The sequence below is a fragment of the Marmota marmota genome, unplaced genomic scaffold, assembly GCF_001458135.2.
Source record: "Marmota marmota marmota unplaced genomic scaffold, marMar, whole genome shotgun sequence".
NCBI lineage: Eukaryota > Metazoa > Chordata > Mammalia > Rodentia > Sciuridae > Marmota > Marmota marmota.
In genome coordinates this window covers 22,594,312-22,609,989 of record NW_026000082.1, presented here as the reverse complement: position 1 = coordinate 22,609,989, position 15,678 = coordinate 22,594,312, and the positions used below count along the sequence as shown (strand labels likewise).

At 48.5% G+C, this 15,678-nt stretch overlaps 1 protein-coding gene across 5 annotated transcripts in view; it reads left to right on the top strand.

The window, feature by feature from the left end:
* The window catches only part of LOC107141892 (tubulin alpha-1C chain-like), a 29,913-nt gene that overhangs the window by 5,308 nt on the left and 8,927 nt on the right, over window positions 1-15,678 (top strand). For 2 of the 5 annotated variants that reach the window (XM_048815625.1, XM_048815626.1), the window contains exon 2: window positions 10,931-10,952. In XM_048815625.1, coding sequence (XP_048671582.1) covers window positions 10,931-10,934 — 4 coding nt within the window. In that variant the 3' untranslated portion in view covers window positions 10,935-10,952. Of the gene's footprint in view, window positions 1-10,930; window positions 10,968-12,507; window positions 12,520-13,575; window positions 13,584-15,678 lie in introns of those variants that run through there. The other 3 variants (XM_048815623.1, XM_048815624.1, XM_048815622.1) reach the window with 3 other exon arrangements.

Below are 15,678 nucleotides of genomic sequence, written 5' to 3'. Positions count from 1 at the left end.
AAAAAAAAAAAAAAAAAAAAAAAAAAGCACATAAATTCACGGCATGATTTTGTCAGTGCTACAGGAAAATGTCACATCTTGAGCTATGGATTTTAGTTTCATGAGAAAAATATCCTCTCATTGACTTTATCTTCCTTAAACTACAAGAATTCTCCTTGCCTTGAATCATGTTATATTGATGAGCTTTGTCAATGCATATTTTCTATCCCCTAAAGTTCGGAGACTAATGACCCCGACTTTCCCCAAAGCCAACAACCGTCATTTCAAGTGTCTCTTACCTGCCTAGGAACCAAATAGGAGAGAACTAGGGGTTTGAAGGTCATTGGTTGAAGAGAAATACATGCCAAGGAAGGCCACAGAGAGAGGAGAGCCAGCTGCCCAACAGAGAGGAGACTGGGCTTTCGAGCGGCTGCTGCTGAGCCTGGTCTCATCCTCTGCTGGGTTCAGTTTTGTTTGCGCCCCAGCTCTAAGGTGGGCTTTTAGTAAACCAGATCACAAGGCCCCAAAGCAGGACCCGGAGCACCAATGGACTCATTTCCTCTGGGGACCATTCTTTCCAGTCACTCCCTGGCTTCTTGGAGGTTCTGGAAGGCAGGTTAATGGATAGAGGGAGGCTCATGTCAAGGTGGCTTCAGCCTGAACTGGGGGACTCTCTTAGGATCCCACACACTTCAGCAGCTTGGCCTTTTTTTTGAGACAGGGTCTTGCTAAATTGCTTGGGGGGCCTCACTAAATTGCTGAGACTGGTTTTGAACTTGCAATCCTACTGCCTCAGCCTCCTGAGCTGCTGGGATTACAGGCATGCACCACCACACCTGGCGTTACCTTTCTTTATATGGTGAGCAGGCCCACCTGGAGAGCATCTCCACTCCTCTCCCTTAGAATTGTTTTCTACTTACAAGCACATGGGACTCCAGGAAGGGAAACTGGGGGCTAAAGAACAGGGTGAGAGTTATACCATTTTCTTATCATTTTTTAACTTCTTGCATTTTGTGCCTTGTTACTTTGCATGTTATGCATATCATACTTAAAGGATAAATAAAATTATAAAAAAGAATACTCCTACCTTTCTGAGCATCTGGGGAAAGCGCACTCTCCAAGCTGGCACACTGTCCCAGTGCTTGTGGAGCCCTGGAGAGAAGCACACCAATCCCTTCAGGTGGATGGCCAGTCACCAGAGCCACACACAAGACGGACACCAGGAGAGCAGGCCGTCCTCCTGACAGTGCTGAGACAGCTGGACCTACCCTCCCTGCTTTCCATGGACTTGTGCTGCTTTTAAGTAAATTGATAACAAAGATCTCCTGTGTGGTCACGCAGCAACAAGCTCCTGAGCCACACGTGCAACCTCTGGGGGCAAAGGGAGCACCCTGGCAGAGCGATCTGAAGTTTCTGAGTCAGAGACTTTGGAAACTGAGTCCTGGCCTGATCAATCACTGGACATGAAATTTGGGCAAATGGCTACACTTTTTAGAACCTCAAGGTTTTTTCACAAAATAAGTTGGGGCCAATAAATGGTACCTGTCCACTGGAATATGAACTCAGAGACAGCAGGGATTTGCCCTATCTTGTTTACCATCTGTATCTCATGGTCTACACAATGCCTGGTATGGGCTGGTACACAAGAACTGGTGCTCATGAACTAGTTCTTCAGTGAATGATGACTGTCTCATAGGGTTGCTGTTAGGATGGAACAAGAAAATTCATGTCCGGTGCTGAGCAGAGTACCTGACCCTTGCTGAACAGGAAATAAATATTGCCTTTTATTGTAACAACTTGACTGGGCTAGACATATGACAAGATTATTTTGTTTTCCTTTTTCATTTTTTAACTTGCTGCTGAATGTATATACCTCGAAGCACAAAATGATTGCAATAAACTGGAGAATGATATTGGCCAAGTAACATTGTTGTATCACATGCACGTGCAAATACATAACAATGAACCCCACCATTATGTATAATTATAAGGCACCAATTAAAAAAAAATGGGGAAAAACTTATTGCCATCTGCCCTCTCCTCTTCACCCCACTTGTCCAAGGACACTTTAGCCTGATCCCCTCTCCTACCACACCTGGTTTCTGGCCATTCTCAGCAGGTGTCATACTTTAAGCTAAATGGTCCAGTTAAATGGAGCCAGTTGACTTCACTGCTCCACCTTAGAAACCAGTGTGGGGAAGTCTTTGTTCCCTGCAGATACCAACACCTAGGGGAGAGGCTGGCAAGGGGTGGATGTCCGTGTAGACACTTATTGTCAAGAATCCGTCCTGACTGCGGAGCCTTCTGTGGTTTCTGAGTGCTGCCTGTAAATGCAGCCACAAAGGTCAATGGCTTTCTCATCTCCTCCCTTACGTGGGAATCCTGCCTTATGAGGATGGTGCAAGAGCTGCTAGACAATAAAATACTGGAGACAGGGTTAACTGAGGAGTGGTCTTTTGCATTATTCATTCCTTCATCGCACACTCGTGTTATCACTGAGTTAAATGCTTAGCACAAAGTCATAAATGAGTTATGGTCCCTGCCCCATAGACTTAGCCATCGAGTAAGCTAACTAGATACTGAATGGATAATTGCAGGTGTAGTGAGTGCTCTGGAAAGGGAAGTTTAGATTTCCTTGTAAATACATAAAGTATGGGAGGTGGTAATTGGTAGAGTGAGGGGGCATCTTGGGAAGGCCTTCTTGGAGGGTCAAGGTGTCCAAGCAGATACCAGAGATGTGGGCACAGGCGAAGCTACTCTCAGGACCCTCAAGGAATTCCCTCGGTCACTGTTCCTCTGCTGTCCCCAAGCCATGTTGGAGCAGCACCATACCAAATGCAAGATTCTTCTGGGCACCTTGAAGATCCCCAGGCTCTGCCCATCAAGTCGCTGTGTGTTCTGGTTCTGAAGGGAAAGCCAGGACATTGCTATCAGTTCCCACTGGGCCTTGCCTGCCTCTGCTCCAGAGGGAGTTTCCCCAATCCTACATGACAAAACCCTCCCTGTGCTGTGTCCTTGTCCTGTCCTTCCTACTCTAGGGAGTCCTTCAAGGTTTGGATTTTCATATGTAAAACTGCACCTTCAGATAGTCCAAGAAAATGCCTCCTCTCTCCACTGTCATCCTCTCTATACCAGGATCAATAAAGTTGGGTTTGAGGTTTTTTTCTTTTTTTTTTTTTTCTGTCAAGGGCCAGGTAATAAATATTTTAGGCTTTGCAGGCCACACAGGCCCTGTACCACTTCTAAACTATGCTATTGTGCAAAAGCGGTGCAGATCATAAGTCAGCAAATGAGCCTGATTATTCCCAGTAAAACTTCATTTACTAAAACAAGCTCTGGATCTGGCCCACCTGGCGGCCCGGCCTGGGCCAGCTCTGCTCCAGGTGTTGGTCCTACGGGTTTCAGAGATTCAGGAATTTCAGAGATTCCTACGTGAATCTCTGCCACGTGCTCTGTTTTAGGAGTCATCCTCTGCAAGGAAATTACAAAGCTAATTACAAAGAAGGATAAATGTACAAGAAAGTTTTTCAGAACATCATCCTATGCCATGTTAAAGGCTGGGGGGAAAGTACTTTGGGCATCTAGAATGAAATCCTTTCTGACCTTTCCATGATGGAAGCTTGGACAGTTTAGAACTAGTCTCCTCTTTTCCCTTCATCCCTCCTTTCCACCCATTCTCCACTCCCCTGCCAGAGTGTCTTTTCAGAATCACAGATCGGATCATGTCACTATCCTGGGCTCAAAGCCCTGCAATGACTCCCCACTGCTCACAGAACAAAGGCTCTACTAGACAGTTCCCCCACACCTCCTCATCACTAAACCCACTGTGCCTGGCCCTGAGAGATGAACTGTGGCTGGCTTCAGCCAATCATGGGAATCCTGTGGCAGTCTGGGGGTGGACCTGTCTGTCACAGCCTCTTCTCTACTTGGGTAAGAGGCATCTAGGGTGAGATGAGGGGACTGTCATAGCACCCCGGGTGGCAGTCCTCCTAGGCTTTACTTTTGAGAGGACAGAGTTGATCCAGAGTCCCTTAGGACCCCTTAAAGATGTCCACCACTTATTCTAACATGAACAAAGTTACTGAGAAATCTGGGACTAAGGGTATGCAGTTCAAGTGGCAGTGCCTGGCCTGTGAGAGGGCCTGGGTTCAATTCCCAGTACTGGAAAAAAGAAAAATCCAGGACCAAATCTCATCTCGATTACGTAGGGAACAGGAAGGCCCCCAGCTCAAGGCAGACAGCAGCCTCTCTGCCCCTGCCCCTGGTGCCCAAAGCATGAGCATTCCTCACACAGGGGGTAGGTTCCCTGGATGCCCACTAATGGCCAGTCTGGCTCATGAGCAAATGCTCTTACAAAACTTCTGGTTGAATCAACACGCGGAGCTGCAGGAGTCTTTAGTTTTATTTCCCCAGCTCAGCACGCAGATGGATTTTTCAAGACATTGAGCTCTTCTGTATACATTTCAAACTGCCAGACTTGCTCTAAACTCCTGGGCAAGTCTCTGTATATCCTAGGCCAGTCCTGGCTCCCAGTGGTCACCCTCCAAGGTTCTTGGAATGTGGCCAACGGTCTTAATCAAGGCCATCTCCAAATATGTGCATAAAGTTGTGAAAGCTCTGCCTTCTCCGGCCTCGTCCAATAGCCTGGGACGCCCTTGGGCGGGAGCCAGGGGAAGCTCATTTTTCTTTGACTCCGTACTAGGATAGCACCTCTTTATTCAGGCTGACTTTAAATGGAAGCAATGTTGGAGAAAGGAATCCAGCTGTTGGAGAGAAGCTGGAGTCAAGGTCTGCAGAGAGTTCACACCTCGTGTCCCCTCACCGCCCCAAACTCCTCCCTTCATGTCCTCAGACCCCCACAGAACAGAAGCCAGCAGCACTGACCACTGTGGAGTTTCTTCCTGGGAGATGGAGAACATAAATGTTTTCAGCTGGAACGTGTCTGTGCATCTGTAGAGAGGTGGACCCTGACGTCATGTTCCGTCCCGTTCCGCAGTTTCTTCACATAGGAACTCCTCAAGCATCTCAGCAACCCTAGGCAGCACCCCCTCTTCACAGATGTGGAAGCAGACACGGAAAGTGTCTTGCCCAAGGCTTTGGTATTAGTGACAGAGCTCTGATTGGAACTCGGCAGTCTCATTCCAGAGACCTCTAGATGGCCTCTCAGGAATAGAAATAAAACGTCAGAGTGAGTTTGTCAAAGGGCACCTACAGACCCTGTCACCCTGCTGTTCAGAATCCTTCCGTGGCTTCCCATTGCTTTGGGAACGGAAACCAACACCTTGCCCAGGCCCACAGAGCCCTGCGGGCTACATGCCCTGCCAGCCTCCCCAGCCCGCCCCCGGCTCTCCATCCTGCCATCTCCTGTCTGTCTCAACCATGCTATTTTAGTCAGTGTTTCATCGCTGAGACCAAAAGACCTGACAAGATCAGTTTTAAGGAGGAAACGTTTATTTGGGGGCTCACGGTTTCAGAGGTGTCAGTCCATCGGTAGCCGACTCCATTCCTTGGGGCTCGAGATGAGACAGAACATCATGGCAGAAGTGTTTAGCAGAAGAGAGCTCTGGGAGCATGGCACCAAGAAGCAGAGACAGAGCTCTGCTCCACAAGGACAAGGCATGCCCCTGGGGGACACACCCTCCAGCCACACCCTACCTGCCTAGAGTTACCACCAAGTCAACCCCTGTCAGGGGGTTAATGCACTGGTTAAGTTACACCTCCTACAACCCAATCACTTCACCTCTAAACTTCCTTACACGGTCTCACAGGAGCTTTGGGGAACACCTAATCTAAACCATAACAGTTGCCATGCCCCCCATCCCCCCCACCAACCACAGTCCTTTGGCATTGGCTATTTTCTCTGCACTAATTGCATTTCCCCTCCGTCTACCTCCACCCCCACCCCTACCACCAGGGTTTAGATAAGTGTCCCCCAAGGCCCTGTGATTTAGGCTTGGTCCCTAGCCTGTGGTGCTATTGAAGGTGGTGGAAACCTAGAAGAGATGGGGCCTATGGGGAAGGTGTAGGTCACCAGGGCGTGCCCTTGCAGGGGACTGTGGGGCGCCAATCTATTCCTCTTTCTCTTTCATGCTAAGCCATGAGGTGAAAGGGCTCCCTCAGCCACACTCTCCTGCCATGATGTACCACCTCGATACAAGCCCAAAGCAGCAGGGCCAGTGGACCATAGATTGAAACCTCCAAAACTACGAGCTCTCTTTTTAAGTCGATCATCTCAGGCATTTGCTCCAGGAGTGGAAAACTGACCGACACACATACTCCTCCTGCATCCCCTCCTTGAGATCTTCACCCTAGCCTGAACGCCTCAGGTGAGTCATCTCAACCCCTGATGACCCTGCCCCACCCCATCCCATCCAAGCTCTCAGGCCACACCCCTGTGTGTCTCAGGATTAGTAATTACTGAATTAATTACTGGTTCAGTAATTACTGGAATAAAGTTTGTCACTTCTCTCTATATAGCAGTGGCCATCAGAAATATATAATATGATCCATAGTGGCCATTTTACATTTTCTAATAGCCATGGTTTAAAAAGTAAAAAGGAACAGGTGAAATCAGTTTTAATAATATATTTTTATTTAGCCCAAAATATTCAGAACATTATCATTTCAAGAGATTATTCATGCGCTCTTTCACATGATTTTTATCATACCAGTAAGAATTCAGAGTCTGGTGTAGCACAGGTCCCTTCAGACAGCCACGTCCACGTGTCCAACAGCCACATGGGGTCTCTGGCTATTGGGTTGAACAGTGCAGCCGAGGTCAAGTGTGGCCATTTTGCAATCGAAGTCAAAGGTGCTGCAGGGAAGAGAGAGACCCCCGTGGCCCCTCTTAGTTCTCCTGTGGGCTCCTTGGCTGGATCTAGAAATCCAATAAATACAAGAGCCGATTGACAACGGAGAAAAGCAACAAGTTTTATTCATTTTACATGTTCACGGGGATCTTCCCATGAGAGAGAGAGTTGTGAAGAAATGACCAAGACATGGGGCTGACGTACTGTTTAGATGAAGAACAAAAAATCTGTGGACAGCGGTATCTGGACAGGGTAATCCACCCTAGGGCTGTTCCAGAGAGCTATCCAGGGCGTGTAGAATCGGGTGGAAGACAGTCACTGCAGAGCCACTGCAGATTCATGGCAGCTCTGTCCAGTCGTAGTAGGGGAAGGCCATCCCTCCCACAAAGGATCGCCATACCTGCTGCCTGTGGGAAGACCCGGGCCTCGGGTGTAGGTCCTCAGTGGATTCAGTTTGATATCATCAACACACCAGTTTGGCACGTCTTGAGATGACACATCTTGAACTCCTTCCGCAGTCGATCCACTTCTCAGCCAGGGTGAATGCTCCTGCAGGGGACGTTCGGCAGCAATCACAAAGTAGGCGGGTGGTATATTACTGACATCTGCTGACCAGTACTGTACCCCCAGTCCAGGGAAGCTGCTACACTTCCTACAACGCCCAAGACATCACTCACAAGGCAGGATTGTTTGATCCCAAATGCCTCCAGTGTCACGGTGAGATGAACTTTCAGAGACAGTATTCGTTCGCTCGTTCATTCATTCCCTGCTGCGTCCCGGGGCCTGTCCCCTTGATTGTCCACACTGTCCACTTGTAGGGTCAGCTTTGTTAGCTCAGAGCGTGCCTCTCACCGTCAGTTCAGTAGATGGGCCCCTCTCCTCAGACTGCCAGGCCAGAGGCAGGGGGAGTTCTACACCTGCCTCCTGGGGCGGGACTGGAAGCCAAGTAGCCTTCGCCTGGGGTGTGCCCTGTCCTCATCCCATCTCCACACAGGCCCCCAGAGGCTGGAGGTGGAACCTGATCATTATTTCCATTGCAAACCACTTCTGAGCCTCATTAAGACTCTTCCCCAGAGTTGGTGCAAGGAGTGAAAAGGCATCAGATGGTGACCCAGCACATCCCCAGCGTCGCCCTGTCCTCCAGTGCCTCCACAGGAGGCCAGCTGCTATATGAAGGAGACAGCTGGCTCCGCAGGGGGAACAGAAGAGGATGCACAGCCAGGGGCAGAGAAAACACCCAGGCCCCGCCCCCCTCACATACCTCCCCCCTCCCCCCAGAGGAGATGAGTGTGTCCTTTAATGCCCTCCTCTGGGTGGACTCAAGGAAGCCAGCTTGCTGTCTAAAAAGGTCAGGACAATATATTTGTAAAGCAGAAAATGGGCTTGAGATTGGAAGGAATTTCCCTGTTCCTTGGTATGCCCTCTGAGCACCATCCCTGACCCCTGAACTTTTGGGGACATTGGCTTACACAGGCTTTGCCAGGATCCTAAGAAAACAAAGTGAAAGTGCTTAGGACAGGGCCTGGCCTGTCGTGGAGATTTTGTATTTTAAAAGGACTGTTGACAAGGCAGCAACCTAAAGGGAGCTTGAACCCCCAGGACCTCTACTAACTCACAAGCCCTTCACTCCTCACATATGATTGTTTTTTACGGATTTATTGGGGTATAATTTATATGCAAACACTGAAGACAGAGCTGCAATGTGATGTTTTGACAAATGTATACACCTGTGAAACCATGGCCAAATCAAGATGTTAAACATGTCCATGCTCCCATCTCCTATAGCCTCTTGGGAATCCCTCCTTCTCCCCGCCCCCAGAGCCACCTATCTGCTTTCTGTCCCTATGGGTTGCTTTGTATTTTATATAATGTTTTATAAGTGGAGTCACAGAAATCTATTTTGAGATTCCTCCATGTTGTCTATGCTCCTTTTTAATTGCTGAGTAGTATTCCATTGCATGGACATACCAACATTTGTTTGTCCATTCACTTGATGAATAAACACAATGGTTGTGAAGGTTCACATACAAATCTTCATGTGGACAAGTGTTTCCATTCCTCTTGCAGAGATACTTAGGAATATTTACATAGGAATGGCTGGGTTCTCAAGTATGTACCTTTTACTTGTTAAGAGATTGCCAAACTGTTTTCCAAAGTGGTTGCAACATTTTAAGTTCCTATCAGCAGTACATGAGAGTTCCCGTTACTTCACACCTTGTTAACATGGGGTCAGTCTTTTTAATTTTAGCATTTTTGTGGATGTGCAATACCTCCTTTTTTAATTTGCATTGAGACACTATGATCAATTTGCTTATTTGTGATTCTTTCATCTCCTTTGTTGAAATGTCTGTTCTTTTGACCATTTAAAAAAAAAATTTTTTTTGTTATTTCTTTTTTGTTACTATTGCCTCTTGAGAGTTGTTTATATACCCTGGATATAAATCCTTTTCCAGATATGTGATCAGCAGATCTTTTCTTCTTGTCTGCTGCTTATCTTTGCAATCTCTTAATAGCATGTTTGGAAGGAGAAACATTCTTAGTTTTTAAATGAAAAACAAAAACTCACCTTATTGTAAAGTGGTTTTCCACCCACTTGGGGTACATTAGGACGACTCCACTTAATAAGAGTGGGTTCTCCCATCCCGAACCAGGCCACCCCCTTGCTAAGCAGCCTGAGTCTTGCAGAGCCTTCCAAGAGATTTTCAAGCAACCCCTCTGTGCCTTCGTTTCTGTATCTTTGAAATGAAGATAATAATAATATTATTACCTACTCACTTTATAGGGCTGAAGAAGGAAGGAATTGAGCTAGTGAACACATTTAAACTCTTACAAGAGGGCCTGGCACTGAGTAAGTTCTGCCTAAGTGTTACCCTGTTATTGTTACTCCACATGCAGAACAATATACCACAAAAAAACACCACCTTGCAGTAAAACACCTGAACCGTCCTGATTGTTTTGCTTTGATAAACATGTGTTTATCTTTATGCCAGTCCTGGGCTAAATGCCTCACCTCATCTACTCAGGGAGACAACCCAGAGGAGGAGGTACCATCATTGCCCCCATTTTATATGTGAGAAAACTGAGATCCAGGCTTGTCACGGGATGGCCAAGCTAGAATTCCAACTTAGGTCCATCTGACTCCAAGCCCTTGCTGCTGGCCACCAGCCCCCTCTGGCTTTCCTCCTAAGATGGAATCCTTGTCAACCAGGGGAGGGCGCCCTTCCTAAAATCCTGCGGGTCTTCTGCCCCCAGGCCTGGCTTCTCCACCGTCCTGGTGTGGAACACAGACCCACTGAGAACACGAAGGGAAGGGAGACCCTCTATCCATTCCCTACGCCTTTTTAAAAATCTGGAGTTGAATCTGTAGCAAAGATGATGCTGGAACATCAAGAGAGAGTGGGCACTGTTCAAAAACGAAGGCTCCATCCATGTTACCCAGGCCAACCTGGGAGGGTCCCTGGTTGGAAGTGTTGGAATGAACAAGCTTAAGGCAAAACTCTTCCAGAGAATTAATGAGCTTATTAAGCAAAAAGAATGGTGCCGGGGTTCACCTGCTCCTCCCAGAGAAGCTTGCACTCTGAAAACAGGTGGGAAGGAGCCCGGGCTGCTGCAACCAAGCCCCTGTGAGTCTCTGGCATGAGACCAAAAAAACCCTCTGAACTGTAAAAATAAAATAAAACAATAAAGTACTTACTGAGCACATTCTTTTTGCCAGCACTGGGTTAAGCTTTGGGAGGATTTAAAATGAGTAAAATGTCATCCCTGGCCTTGAATAATAATAATAGCAGCTTATGCTTTTAGAGCCTTTACTATGTGCCAGGTTCTGTGTATGCACTTGACATGTACAGTCGTCCGTCCCTCAGTCTCCGCAGGGGATTGCTACCAGGACACCCCAAACATACCACAATTCGTGGATGCTGAAGTCCTTGTATGAAATGGCACAGCATCTGCTTATACCCATATATTTTTAAGTCATCTTTAGATTATGGTTGTAGTCAGGTTTTTCACCGCTGCCACCAAAAACTTGACAAGAACAACCAGAGGAGGAAAAGTTTATTTGGGAGGTTCATGGTTTCAGAGGTCTCAGTCCAGAGACAGCAGGCTCCACTCCTCAGGGCTCAAGGTGAGGCAGAACATCATGGCTGAAGAGTGTGGTGGAGGGGAGTGGCTCACATGGTGATCAGGAAGCAGAGAGACACCAGGCTCAGCTCACAAAATACATACCAAAGGGACGTCCCAGGGTCCCACCTCCTCCAGCCACACCCTACCTGCCCACAGTTACCACTCAGTTAACTCCCATCAATGAATTAATGCACTGATTAGGTTAAGGCTCTCACAACCCAATCATTTCACCTCTAAATTTTCTTGCACTGTTTCACACATGAGCTTTTGGGGAACAAATACTTAATACAATGTACGTGCTATGTAAACAGTTGCTATGTTTGTTGAGAGAATATGATAAGAAAATATATATATTTGGTACAGATGCACCATTTTTCTCAGTATTTTCAATCTGCAGTGGTTGAACCTGTGGGTACAGAACCTGTGGATGCGGAGGGCATCTTTAATAATCCATTTATTCCTAGAGCAATGCTCTCAGGAGGACACCTTCATAAACTCCATTTCATAGTTGAGGAACCGGAGGCAAGGAGGCACTCTGAATGCTGCCCTCAACCCCACAGCCACACGGACTGCACACGGGAGAGCTTGAGCTTGGCGGGCAGTGGAAAGGGACGAATGCAAAGTGGACAATGCACTTGGAGGACGAGCAGGTACCTGAGGTGTCCTCACACACTCAGGTGTCCTGTCAGAAAGGCTGAGTCAGCCTACTCCAAAAATGCCAGGGACACCAGCCCCGTGACTCAAGAAACATTTGTGACCATGTGCAGTATGCCAGGTGCGTGCTCAAGGTGGGCCACCAGGAGCACACCTGGCAGAGCCCCTCCCCATGATCAAGAAGACATACCCAGACCAGGAATGACAAAGGCACCAAATGTCACCAAGGGGTTACAGAGGCATCTTATGTCAGGACCATCCTCCTCTGAGAATTGTGGCAAGCTTGCTGGAAGGAGGGATGTTTGGGTGGAGAATGAGCTAGGCCATGGGTGCCAGGGGACATTCTAGACAGAGGGAACAGCATAAAATCACAACGTTGCAAACTTCCTGCAGCATTCAAGGACATGAGAGAAATCCAGTGCAACTTGTGTACAGAAAGAAAGGGGAAGAGCCAGGAATGATGGCACATGCCTATAATCCCAATGACTCAGGAGGCTGAGACAGGAGGATTGCACATTCAAGGGCAGCCTCAGCAACTTAGTGAGACCCTGTCTCAAAGCTACAAAGGGCTGGGGATGTAGTTCAGTGGTAAATGACCCTGGGTTTAATCCCCAGGATCCATTCACCTACTCCCTAAAAAAGAAAGGGACATGATGGATGGAGCTAGGTGGCATTCAGAGGCCAGGTTTTTTCTGGGTCCTTCATCCTGAAGTAATGAGGGAACTGTAGAAGAAATGGGGAATTAAAATTGGAGTGAGCTAATCTGTTATTACAAATCAGTTCAAAAATGTACACGCATTTAATCCTGATAGAAATCTCCCTCTTGTTCATCTAACTGTCCAAGGCATTGATTCAGTCCTGGTTGGTGGATTACTGTATCAGTTATCTATTGTCCTAATGCTGCATAACAAACATCCCCAAAACTTCAGTGGCACACAGCAAGAAGTGTTTACAGCTCAAGCATCTGGCGCCAGCTTCGGCTCCACTAGAGAGCAACGCCAACCTGAGGGCCAGCCTAGTTAGGCCATGGCTGCAGAGAAGGAGGGACTTGAGGTGACTCTACCCACGTGTCTCTCCTTCTCCAGCAGAGCTGTCAGGAACAGTCACATACAGGGTGATGGCTGAGGTACATACAGACGCAGGATTTCTTGAGATTTAGTCTAGGAAGCAACGTATCATCACTTCAGCCTCATTTTATCGAGGTGGGAGACCAGCTCCATTGCTCTGGTCACTGTGCTCTGCCTGTATAGCAGGAGCTCTGGGACTATATGGCATAGCTTTGGGGAGGAGGGAGACGCAGAACCATCTAATGCAGCCCCTCTACCATGGGCCCCTCCAAACATGTTGATTCAGAGACCCTGGCTTCTTCCATCGTGTGACTCTGCCACCTGGTACAGCCTTGTCATCATCTCTAACCAATCAGTCAAGGGAAAATAAGGATGGAGGAGGCCCACTGTCTCTTAAGAGCCTTGAGCTATGGGCTGGGGCTGGGGCTGGGGCTGGGGCTCGGGCTCAGTGGCAGAGCGCTTGCCTAGCACTTGTCAGGCACTGGGTTCAATCCTTAGCACTACATAGAAATAAATAAATAGAAAACAGGTAAACTCATACATTATATATACATATATACTCATTCATATACACATAGCGCATTGTGTCCACCTACAACTAAAAATATTTTTTTTTTAAAAAGAGAGCCTTGAACTACAAGTGGCACACACCCTTCCTGTCACCTTCCACAAATGCAGCCCAGGCATGGGCCCGCACCCAGCTACAAGGACAGCTGCTTCCCAGCCACGACTGTGTAGGGTAGATGGGGAAAGTGGATTTAATGAACCACCAGCCATGTCTGCCACAAGGAGTGTCACTATTGTGTGCCCCTAAATCTCTAAGAGAATGAGGATCACAGTAAAAGCTTTCTGCATGATAATGCCACGTCAGGCAGAAGAGATGGCAAACCCTGCCTATGACCAGAATCTCCCCCTAGACATGTCAGAGGGGCAACGGAGACCAGACAGGGTTGTCACGGAGACAGTATCATTGCAGATTCTAATGCAGTAGACATAGATAGAGACAGGTCACGTTACATTGTCTCTGAGCTGCACCTCCTGAGGCCACACCTGAGTACCTGGTGGGACTTAATTGAGGGAATCCCTTTCCCTCACTGATTTCCTTCTCCCACCTGCCAAGGAAATGCTGCCAGACAGCACTTGGACTGCCTAGCCAGGGTCAAGTTCAACAGGCTCAGCCCCATGGGGGAGGGGGATCCCAGCAAGCTCTGCCCTGCCTCCCTCTGAGCGGTGCCTCCTGGAGCATGCCTCTGGAAAGCTGTGCGTTGGCTTGCCAAGCCTCTCTCTAGAAAGCTGAGACACCAAGCGAATGCCAATGGTCCCCCACCCTGGGAGGAGGGGGACGCAATTACAAAAAAAAAAAAAAAAATTCTGCTTACAGCTCAGATTCAATATTTGGAAGGGATAATCCTGAAATAAGAGATTGCCTGATTTCTCTCCCAAGCCTGTGAATGCTTCATTAGCTTCTATTTGACATTTGATGGTTGAGTCTGATTGGCTTTATTGTGGAGTTGGACTTTAAGAAGTCCCCAAGACAGAGCAATCAAGTTTCACAATGACCCCCCAACTGCAAATTTTAAAACATAAATGGCAGCTGCGCCTTGGACATCAAAGCCGTGCATGCTGTGGGGAATTTGTATTTCATCCTCACTTAATGACACTCAATCCTGCTTGGCAAATAGGGGTCCCTGACTCAGCAGTTAGGATTTCCTCTGCAGTTCAGCCTGGGCGCAGCAAACAAAGAACCCCCAGGCTTGAGCATCAGCAACGAGGCAGTACCCCGGGTAGGGCCAGCTTGAGGAGGCCCTGGAGTCTCTGAGGCTATTCCCTGTAGGAGGTACTCAGTCTAACTGCCCAGAAGGGTCCCGTGCACCAGAAACAGACATGATCAAGGTAGCAGGTGCTCTATTGAATGGCGGGGGGCCATGGCTGCAGGAATTCCCAAGAAGGGGAAAGTAGGAGGGAGTTATGGGCAGGAGGATATCCCAGGCACCAGATGTCACTCAAGGGCTGGAGGAGACCGACCCCACAGCTCCCCCACCTCCTGGCCAGGCATGAGGTCTCCTCTGGGTTCCCTCCACGCTGTGCCTGCCCGGTCCTCTATGTCTGCCACTTTGCACTGTCCTCTTCTGTCCTCCTCAACCAGAAGCTCTTTATTGGCAGGGGCTGCCTTAGCCATTTCTGAGCCCCCGGTGCCCAACAAAGACTTGAAACCCAATACCTGTTGGTGGCTGAGTAAAAAATTGCCCCTTCCCATGTTACGTGCCCCTGATGTATTCATTACTTTGGGTGGTGGTCTCGTTTCATTTCTTTGAGAGATCAGAGTTTCAGGAATCCAGAGCCTTCTGTGGGGCAGTGTTCAGGGGGGATATGAAAAGGATTCAATGTCTCCCCCAATTGTTCCCTTTAACCCCTAGAAGGGACATATGGAGAGTGGAGGGGATGCGGGGATACATCTAAAATGTGCCCAGCACCATGAGCAGAACATTGTGCACACAGGCCAGTGTGACACCAGCTCAGGAGTCTAGAACACTTAGAAGCTGTGTGTTTTCAGGCAAGTTAGTCAATCTCTCCGTACCTTGTGTTTTCCTTTGTAAAAGGGGGAGAGCTCTGTACTGCCCTGGGCGTGTGTGTGCAGGGGCAATCTGTGTGTGTTCATAAAGCCCATAGAGCAGGACCTGGCACATGGTGGGCTCCCAATGAACACTTGCTGGTTGCTGTGCTCACATTCCACCCTCTTCACGACCCCCATACCGTGACCAGGAGGTGATGTTTCCATCTCACAACGGGGGGAACCAACACTCGGAGAAGTTAAGGACTCAAGGATGCCACAACGGTGGGACCTCAGCGCTGGATTCCAGAGCAATAGGCTCTGCAGGGCTGTTGGAGAGAGGTGGGGGAGCTGGAGAAGGGGCACGTTCCGCTGGGGTCTTCAGGGGCTGGATGCCTCCTCAGCCTCCGCCGTCCTCCGCAGCTCCCCAGCTTCCGGGCAGCGGCGGGAAGCCCCGCCCAGGTCCCCTCCCAGCCGTCCACACCACGAGCTCCCC